The sequence below is a fragment of the Diabrotica virgifera genome, chromosome 1 (assembly GCF_917563875.1).
Source record: "Diabrotica virgifera virgifera chromosome 1, PGI_DIABVI_V3a".
Classification (NCBI taxonomy): domain Eukaryota; kingdom Metazoa; phylum Arthropoda; class Insecta; order Coleoptera; family Chrysomelidae; genus Diabrotica; species Diabrotica virgifera.
Window position 1 is genome coordinate 67,712,949 of NC_065443.1, and position 11,056 is coordinate 67,724,004.

The 11,056-nt window shown below is 34.6% G+C and overlaps 1 protein-coding gene across 1 annotated transcript in view; it reads left to right on the forward strand.

Moving 5' to 3' along the window:
* The window catches only part of LOC114326976 (zinc finger protein 250-like), a 343,951-nt gene extending 333,178 nt beyond the window's left edge, over positions 1 to 10,773 (forward strand). Inside the window, exons 5-6 of the mRNA XM_028275467.2 lie at positions 7,260 to 7,425; positions 10,572 to 10,773. Coding sequence (XP_028131268.1) covers positions 7,260 to 7,425; positions 10,572 to 10,600 — 195 coding nt within the window. The 3' untranslated portion in view covers positions 10,601 to 10,773. The remainder of the gene's footprint in view (positions 1 to 7,259; positions 7,426 to 10,571) is intronic.
* The last annotated feature ends 283 nt before the right edge of the window (positions 10,774 to 11,056 follow it).

Sequence of the window (11,056 nt, forward strand, 5' to 3'; positions counted from 1 at the left end):
CGGATATAAAGCAACTTGAATAGATTTCTTCCTAAAGTATAACTCTCGTCTTCTTTAACTGAAGAGATTTTTGCTCACTTTAATACGATTGGTCGTGCAAAATAAAACCCTAGTAGCGGTTCGAAAGAGAGTGATTGTGAACTAATGGTTTACGTCTTACGGCTTACATCTTGCGTAACGCAGTCAATCAAACATCAGATAAAATGTGAAATACGAACGAGCCAGACAGGCATTTAGTGAGTGTTATTCAAGTGACGTCCATTTGAAAAGAAACGTCAATGATCAATCAAACGCCGTTAGGGCATTTGTAGACAGTAGTATCGATCGTATAGATTGGGTATATTAAATATTTCAGTATAAAACAGTCAGTTAATAATTTATACAATGGCAAGCCATATTGATGTGCGCTTATAGTAAACATCTCGCTAGAGACATTATTATCAAAAACATAGCACAACTTGAAACCTTTTAAATCTCATTAGAAATTTTTTTTCTGTAAGTGCCGTCTCCTTATCGGAGGTACCAGTGCCAATAAAACATAAACACACACACACCTAATCAGAGGTTGAATATCAATATCATCACTATCTTTACTCTATCTACCGCTGCTCTGAGGAGTTATATAGAACTGCATATAAACCAGTCCCTTAAATTCTTTAACCATGACACTCTCTTTCTTCCTATACTTCTTCCGCATCTGATCTTTTCCTATATTATCAGTCTTAGCATTTTATATCGCTGTCCCCTCATTACGTGCCATATATTGTAATTTTCTTATTTTTATAGTGTTTATTATTTCGCATTCTTTGCTCATTTCTCGCAATACTTCCGTGTTCGTTTTCTTCTGTGTCCATGTCCATGCTATTCTGAGCATCCTTCTGAAATACCACATTTCAAATGATTGTAGCTTATTTATGTATTCTTGCTTCAATGTCCAGCTTTCAAGCCCATAATGCAGTATCAAGAACTCAAGAACACGTAGCATCACACACGTAGCATCTCAAAGCTCCAGGGGTGTGCCGTGAAATTTGAAACAGGGGAAGTAATTTATAAAAAAAATGTAATAACACCTATTTATAATGTAATTCAATTCTTCTACCCGAACGAAAGTCTCGGTCATCAAAATTCTTAAACCTATTTTCCATTCGTTGGCATATTTGATCTAAAATCTGATAGTATAGTCGGCGGTAGTACGATTGGACATATTCAACATTATCAGTGCGTATGCGCTTCCTTTTAGGCTCAAAACTTCTTGCCATCATATTTTCCAGCATTTTTCAAAGTCATCTCTCTCTTTTTGTTAATAACATCTTTAAATTCGCTAATTTTTTACACAGAAACCAATCTCGTTTATATTGCATTATCTGAGAAATAAATATCAAATAAATTATCGGAGAATGTAAATATTTCTGAAAAAAGCAAAGTTAAAAAACTCCAAAAATCCTCTTGTGCTACTTATGGTTTCTGTATCTAATCCCACTTTTCACATTTTCGCCATTCCCCAAAACCCTAATACATATATATTTATATAAATATTTAGTATTTATGATATAAATAATTCTATATATATTTATTTATATAAATAATTAAATAAAATTAATCTTCATAATTCCACAAAATCAGTCAACGAAGCCCGTCATTGTGAAATGCAGGTAAATCCCATTTAAATTCACAAAAACAGCTCCGTGTATGCAGTTGACGAAATTGCTTATAAGCGATATATATGCCCGAAATTTGAACTCGCCACTCTGCGTGTAACCCCGGTGATTTTTACATAGGCTGAGGAGAAGCCAATTTGAAATCAGATTATCTGCCGACATGACTCCGAATACCAACGTAGGAATACGATAATCGAAAGCTAGATGTGCAGCATGCAGCGCTGCTTACGAATATTTCATTGCTTTGTTATTTACTGTATGACAAAAATAGAGTAAAATACGTGTCTCTTTTCTTATTACTTACTGCTTGTATTACATAATTAAATATGCATAATTAAATATCGTATGCAACTTAAAAGCCTGCTTTATGTGTTTGTTCAATTTTTTTTTTAAATAATCTCAGTTACTTAGTTTGTACGGTATTACCTACGGAAACCAAGGGAAGCAATGCTTCCCTTGCTTCCATGGATCGCACGCCCCTGCAAAGCTCTTACTCTCAGTTCTAATCCAAGGTCTTTGTTGCAGAGACCTGCTTTCATTTTTACAAACGCATTTCTTGCTATTTCTATCCTGGTCCTTATTTCTGTTGTTTGATCATTTTTATCTGAAATCCAGGTTTCCTATCGGTACATTTTCCAAATGTATGCTTGTTTGTATGATTGTATGTTTGTTTTTCTTAGTTATTATCATGTGTTTGGTCTTTTTTATATTCATTTATAGTCCATATTCTTCACAGAAACTGTTTGTATTTAGTAGTAGCTGGAGTTGTCCAGCAGAGCTCGCCATAATTACGGTGTCATCTGCAAATCTATTTTCAACAACTACACAAATGGAGAAAACATACCAGAAAATTGGAAAACAGGATGGATAACCCCAATACACAAAAAGGGTAACAAGGAAGACTGCAAGAACTATCTCTGTATTACTGTAACCAGCACCTTTATCAGATTATATGGGAAAACTCTAAAAACTCTAATAGAAAATGAATATGCACCTTTAGAGATCGAACAACAAGCAGGATTCCGAACAGGAAGATCCTGTATCGACCACATCTTCACGATCAACCAACTCAACGAAAAAAAAGTAGCCAGAGACAGAGAAATACATCTACTATTCGTCGATCTAACAAAGGAATATGATACCGTATTACTTCGTAAATTATGGCAAGTCCTGGAAAAATCCCCTATTAATATAACTTTAATAAAAGCAGTGCAACAATTCTATAACAATATCCAAGCAAATATAAAAATCAACAGCAGATTATCCAATAGCTTCATGGTGAATAAGGGACTACGACAGGGATGCAGCTTATCGCCAACATTGTTTAAAATCTATATAAATGAGGTCTTGAATAAGTGGCGGAAATCGTGTTCTGGAATGGGGATACAGCTAATCGACGACTCAACACTATACACACTGCATTTTGCTGATGATCTGGTGGTGATTGCCCAAGATAAAGATGATCTAATATTTATGACAAACCGGCTGTTTCGAGAATACAAAAAATGGGGCCTATACGTTAATATAAAGAAAACTAAATATATGTGTATAGGAGGACAGCAAAGTGAGTTACAACTAGAGGATGATATGGTTATCGAGCCAAACTCTGATTATGTATACTTTGGAACGAGAATCCAACAAAGTGGAAGGACAGAATTCGAAATAGAGGATAATTATGAAAGGAAAGAAGGTAATAGCAGCTTTGAACTCACTACTTTGGTCAAAAACCATATCAAAAGAAAAGAAAACACAGCTTTATAATAGCATCTTTAAAAGCGTTGTACTGTATTCATGTGAAACCTGGCAACTGAATAAGCGAACAGAACAGAAGTTGCTCGCACTGGAAATGGACTAGCAGACTCTAGTCTTTCTGCACTACTTTGGTCAAAAACCATATCAAAAGAAAAGAAAACACAGCTTTATAATAGCATCATTAAAAGCGTGGTACTGCATGGATGTGAAACCTGGCAACTGAATAAGCGAACAGAACAGAAGTTGCTCGCACTGGAATGCAGACTCTCACATATAACGAATGAACGGGTACGAGATATTATGAATAGAAAAACAAACATAATTGAAGAAGTCCAACAAAAACAACCCCCGGAAAGAAGGAAAAGGGGCAGACCGAAAACAACCTGGATAAGTGGAATCCAGAAAGCCATGTCTGAGATAGAGATCTCCGACCAGGAGATTGGACAGATCGACGCGGCTGGAGAATAGGAACCGGAAGGCGCAGGACATAACCACATAAACCGGTGTTTATCTGCATATCTCATGTTGTTAAAAGATCATCCGTTCCAGTGGCGGCTTGTCCTATGAGGCAGGTGAGGCAGTACCTCACCAGTATATCAATCGACTATTTACGTTATTTCGTTGTTTTATAATCAGTTTTTTAAATATAATTTAGCTTTTTTAAATTTCCTAAATACCTTCATTTTTATGAAAAAAATTAAAATTGGTACGGCCCTGACTCTTTATCTTCTTATATATCCGTCTTCCACGTGCCATTCCAACTTTCTCAAATTATTACAGTTGAAGCTAGCCTCACACCATCTGCAACAGTATGGGACAACGCCAACAGTAAAACCGGCAAAATTTGAAAAATGTGCCACCGATTCTAGGAACAAAAAAGGGGCAGATCATCCATCCTTGAGGCAGGCCTCAGGCTCCGCGGAACGGAATAGGGATAGCCGAACGGCCTCAGGCTCCGCGGAACGGAATGGGAATAGCCGAACTGAACCGACTAGTACAAGCACAAATCGATTGCAGATCATAGCTTTTTATGTATACGCGGTATATACGAATGGATTATTATATTTTAGAAGTTTATGGATAGTATGTATTTAAAACAGTGTTCATTTTAAATCATTGTTCATCATCACCTAATATATTCTTGTGAAGCTATTTTTTCTTTGTGGCATTTATGTAATTTATTATTCTAAATGAGAAATAAGATTATACAATTTAACTTAAAAAATTATTTTATTAACGTTTCCACTTCAACATCGGACGTTTACATACAAAAGTAGTTTTGAAGTGTTTCAAAATAGTTATTAATCTACTCTATGTCATATTATGTATAAGTTTTTAGTTTGTGAAAACTGTCATTATAGATAGCAGTGCGTGAAGGGTTTAAAGTGTGCGTGAAGTAACAATGTATTTTAAATGGGATTTACTTTTCCGCACACTTTCAATGGGATTTTTGGCACACTTTCATATAATCAAATATCCTTAACTTTCGCGTTGTCATGGTGATGACAATATGAGCAATGACTTACAATAAAAATTTTGACAGTTTTGTGGTTTGAAAATAGTTAGGATTTTTAAATGTCAAAGTTCTAAAAATTGTAGAATAGAAATGAATTTCAGTGACGAAGAGTTACAGTTTTTTTATTTGTTTATCGTAGAGTAGATAAAATATTGTATGAAACTGTGCGTGAAGTACTTTTTGCGAACTTACGCGATGTATAGCGTAAGTAAAAATTAGAGCACGAGCGACAACGGAGCGAGTGCTATACATCGCGTAAGTTCGCAAAAAGTACTTCAGGCACAGTTTCATATAATATTTTATCTACGATAAACAAATAAAAAAACTGTAACTCTTCGTCACTGGAATTCATTTCTATTCTACAATTTTTAGAACTTTTGACATTTAAAAATCCTAACTACTTTCAAACCACAAACTGTCAAAAATTTTGTTGTAAGTCATTGCTCATATTATCATCACCATGATAACGCGAAAGTTAAAGATATTTGATTACATGAAAGTGTGCGAAAAAGTAAATCCCATTTAAAATACATTGTTACTTCACCCACACTTTAAACCCTTCACGCACTGCTATCTATAATGACAGTTTTCACAAACTAAAAACTTATATACAGTGATGAGCGTGCTAATAACCGGCAAAATAGCACAAAAGATGGAAAACGTATTAAGTTGTGAGATAAAATGAAATGAAACTAGTTGAGCTGGGAAATTTAGGGATTGTAACCTTTTTATTTATAGTATATTGATTGTTTCCCAGCTTTACACGTATCAGAGGAGTATGTCAACGAAAACTGATACGTATAAAGGTGGGAAACAATCAATATAATGTAAATTAATAGGTTAATATCGATAAATTTCCCAGCTCGACTAGTTTTATTTCTTTTTATCTCAAAACTTAATACGTTTTCCATCTTTTATGCTATTTTGCCGGTTATTAGCGCGCTCATCACTGTATAATATGACATAGAGTAGATAAAAATGTTTTATTTTGTGTGTGTGTGTTTTTTATAAAATATATAACTACATAATAAATTATTTTTCTTTATTTATTTGTTACATTTACATAAAAAGTAGTTTTTAAGTGTTTCAAAAATGTATGCTGTGGTTGTGTTTTTTTTGTAAAATTTTTTTGAACATAGTTATTCAAATCAGAGTGAGCAAAATATTTAAGCGAATAATATTTAGCTCATTCCCCATATCTTCCACGATTTTTGAAAAAACGCACACTCTTTCAATTCCAATATGGAATTGGAATTCAAAATAACTCTATGCAATGAGGCTGAAAGCGCTTGAGTCGATCGCATTCACTGGAAAAGTTTTAGAGAACCAATCGACAGCAAATATTTCTTGAGGATTTTTTGTCCGGAATTCTTTGTGGGGATATTTTGAAATTTGAAAATTTTTGTAGATTATTTGTCCGGGATATTTTGTGGGGATTTTTTGTCCGTGGATTATTTATCCGGGGACTATTTGTCTGGGGATTTCTTGTCCAGGGATAATTTGTGAGGATTTTTGTCCGGGATTATTGGTCCGAGATTCGTCCTAGCGTTAGGATGTCACAAAATCGATCTTCTGACCATTAAAGAGAAGCTAACCATAATAATAAAATTCCTCAGGTGTAGTGTGCCTCACCACCTTATACTATCACGAGCCGCCCCTGATCCGTTCATTATTATTCCTTTTACTTTGAAATATTAGAAAATGCAAGACCATAAGCATCGAAGCAAAAAATTCTTTATAACGTATTGTTGGACAAGAATAACTGCTTAATTAATTTTTTGTTTTTGGTAACTGGTAAAAAGTAGTTAAAAGTTACCACTTTTAAGCTTTTGTAACTGGTAAAAGAATTGTGGTCTTTTTCTTTACGTGCCATCTCCGCTGCTGAGGTTGGCAACCGTCATAGCTACTCTGATCTTAGATACCGCTGCCCTGAAAAGTTCTATATATGAGCATCTATACCATTCCCGCAAGTTGCGAAGTCATAACATTCTTCTCTCTCTTACACTTATCCTTTCCTGGATTTTTCCTTGTATAGGTAATTGAAACAAGTACCATTCGCATAGCGAATGGTACTAGCGAAAGGCATAGCATGTTCCAGCTACTGCAGCTTTCTGGTTTCTATTATTTTAGTAGACATTCTTATGCCTTATTCTCATGACTTGTTGGCTTAGAATTTATGTGTTAAGGTTCAGGTATCTAATATTGTTAGTGATCTGAAATTACATTGTCTTTATGAGTCAGTTTACATGATGTATAATGTATGTTACATGTATAAATAATAATTTCAAATATCTATAAAGTTCACATGCTTATATATTTTTCTTTTGTTTCAGGATAAACCACACAAGTGTAACTTATGCAGCAAGTCATTCCCCACCCCCGGCGATCTCAGATCTCATATGTACGTACATTCAGGGTCATGGCCCTTTAAGTGCCACATTTGTTCTAGAGGATTTTCAAAACACACAAATTTGAAAAACCATCTCTTCCTTCACACTGGTAAGTCTAACAGTAATTGTTTTTTATTAAGATTTTGTTTCACTGACTTAATTTCTGGGGAAATCTTAAAACATCTTCAAAAGTCATAGTAAATTTGATATATCTTATAAATGATCGATTAAGATATATTCCCAAAATATGGAAAGCGGCTGAGATCATAATAATTCTTAATACGTTCGGTGCCCATCTTGAACAAGCGCCACTTGGCTGGTACCACGTACTTAAATCGCTCATTTAGTAACACTGGTGCCACTTCTGCGTCATCGGTACCTATGATAAAACCTTCGTGACGCTACTCGTGCGTTATGGGCAACGAAGGCGTGAAACCTGGAAAACAATCAAATACAGTATCATCGTACAGGCCGATTTCATTACTACCTGTAATTTAAAGCAAAAAAAGCCTACTCGGAACTAAACGAAATCAAGGCAGGTGTATCACAATGCAGTGGATACTGCCATCTTGGCCGTATGTGCAGACCATGAAGAAGCAGCAAGAAAACTATAAGTCTGGTAACAGACTTAACAACTGGACTAAATACAGGCGAATTACATTAAGCGAAAGAAGTCAATATACATTTATTTTAACAAGAAAAAATACCATAGTCCTGTAAATGTAAATAATACCTACTCAGATACCCTATGCCCGATACCGCAAAATATTTGGGTATTATATTAGACATTAGGCTATGCTGAAGGGCCCATGTTAAAAAGAGAAGAGCACAGCTTAACAAACTATAAAACAATTAGACCTGGATCCTGCGTACCAAAAAAAGTTGATTAATAGCAAGCTGAAAATTTGTTAATAGCTTAACGGTGTCTAGTCGGACAAACTTTGATGTACGGGAACACTGGAACAGGGGAAGTTTTAATTGTGGAAGAGTTTAAAAATCTTGAACGTCAGATTACGAAAACGTCCCATGTATTTTGTCGGACAGAACATCCAATTGATTTGTTACCATTTCATTAAACTCTCATGCAAAAATCAGACTTCTATTACTAACCAACATGATTCCTGTCATTTGACTTGTTCTTCGTGTTCCACTCATTAACATGCCCAGTTGGTGATAAACACTAGTATGATTTTTGCACGAGAGTTTAATGAAATGGTAACAAATCAATTGGAAGTTCTGTCCTCAACATACATGGAACATGTTCTGTTCTACAATTAAAACTTTCCCTGTTCCAGTCTTCCCATACATCAAAGTTTGTCCGACTAGACACCGTTAAGCTATTAACAAATTTTCAGCTTGCCAATAATCAACATTTTTTGGTACGCGGGATCCAGGTCCAAATGTATTGGCTATTGAGAAGACAATCCATTCTGTCCATCTACAACAAAATACTTTTGTATAAACAGATTCTAAAACCTATATGGACATATGACATCCCGCTGTGGGATTGTGCTAGTAATAATAATTTAGATATTATCCAGCGATTCCAAAACAAAGTGCTAAGGACCACTGTCAACGCTGCTTCACAACGCTGGTCACAGGGACCTAAAAGTAAATACTGTTAACAAGACCATTGAAAAATTTGCCAAAAGTCACGAACAACGACTTCTTCAACACGTCAATGTTGAGACCACACAGCTCCTCAATGGAGAAGCACGGATCTGGTTAAAAGAGTCAAGAGAAAGGAACCCCTCGAGTTAGTTAAGTGAAAAGCAGAGTATAGTCCAACTAATGGTACAGGTTAATATTTGTGCAATAAACAGAACCTAAGAGATACTAGTGAGTTTGTCCTTAGTCTAAAAATTTTTATTAGTATTTTAGACTAGCAAAAAGTTGCGCATTGATCATATTGTTTGATCATATTGTACTGTTCTTAAGCATCGTATTGGTGTTTATTAAATTTAAAAAAATGAAGATTTCATCTCACTACTACAAATAATACACATTTTTAACAATTTTAAATCATTGTGTGCCAAGATTCCTTCAAAATTTATGATACCTACAGGTGGAAATAAAAAACCAGCAGGTACCTACTTATACTCGTATATAAAATAGAATCAATGGAAGATATTACCCCATATCTTTGTGACTGGTCTTAAATACGAGATGAATGAGGTGAGGAGTTAATCGCGCGTGTAAGTGGATTTGTCAAAGGCATTAGGTTGAAGGGCTTTTTAGGGGATTAGAAGGTAATAAGCTGGTTGAAGGGTGTCATAAATTGAACGAGACAATATGGTGGTTATAAGAAATCGTAGTTTATGGTGACAAACTAAGAAAAAAAAAGAAATGAAGATATTTTTGGGTGAATCTCAATCTTTGTAGTATGTATAAAGAAATAGCTCTGGTGAAATGTAGGTTTCACTAAAAAAAATCCTTTTATTTAAGCACTTATACCTATACATAACTTTATAGAGTATGGTTATAGAAATGTCCAGTACTTTTATATTACAAATGAAGTGACTTGATTTCGATTGTGACTTTAACAATGGTGTGTAACAGGGTGACCAAAAGCTCTCCTGGCAAATGAAGATCGGAGACTCCTCAGATATTTAAGATAATCCGACAAAATACATGGGACCTTTTCGTAGCCAGACGTTCCAATTTTTTAACCTGTTCCACAATTAAAACTTCCCCTGTTCCAGTGTTCTTCTTCTTGCAGTACCGTCTCCTATCGGAGGTTGGCTACCATCACAGCAATCTTAACTTTGTTGACTGCAGCTCTGAACAACTGTATGGAACTGCACCCATACCACTCCCTTAAATTTCGCAACCAGGAAATCCTCCTACGTCCCACATTTCTCTTTCCCGAGATTTTTCCTTGGATTATGAGTCTTAACAGAGAGTACTTTTCTCCTCTCATTATGTGACCTAGATACTCCAGTTTTTTCGCTTGTATGGTTTTTCTGACTTCGCATTCTTTCCCCATCTTCAGCAAAACATCTTGATTTGTTACTCTTTTAGTGTTCCCATACATCAAAGTTTGTCCGACTAGACACCGTTAAGCTATTAACAAATTTTCAGCTTGCTATTAATTCACTTTTTTTGGTACGCGGGCTCCAGGCCTACTATGGTGTGATTGAAAAAAGAAACTTAGGCAAATGTGTTTTTATATTTTATAATATTTATTTTGATAACTATTATACCTATAAGCTTTTGATATTCTTGGATCTAATTTTTTGTTTTCTGTTGTTTCAGGCAAGCCGAATGGTACGCGCAAGGGCTAATAATGTTCTCAGAAACTTTAAGAAAGTTTGTAAGTGATCTTAGTTTAAGAGTTATTTATATTATTGTTATCAATTTCTCTATTTATATAGATGGATATATTTTTTGTAATACGTATTAGTTTACGTACTCATATGTATAAATTGTATATAAATAAAAAGTCTTGTAATATAAATTTTTTGTTTTATTTAGACATCAACTTCAAAGTTAGGTTTTCAGGGTTACAAGTACATACTTCATATTTTATAAAAGGTAAGTATAATTTGTATAATATTTCTTAGACTTTTTCTATTTAATTTAGTTGTTTGTTTTTGTATAAATAAGCACATTTCCATCAAACCCCACTTTTTTATTATGTTTTCATCATTGTAGCAAATTCATCGATGTCTTGTGCGGATCTTTAATAAATGCCTCAAATCGCTAGTTTATCAACCAAGCCTATTTTATTGATACCCAAC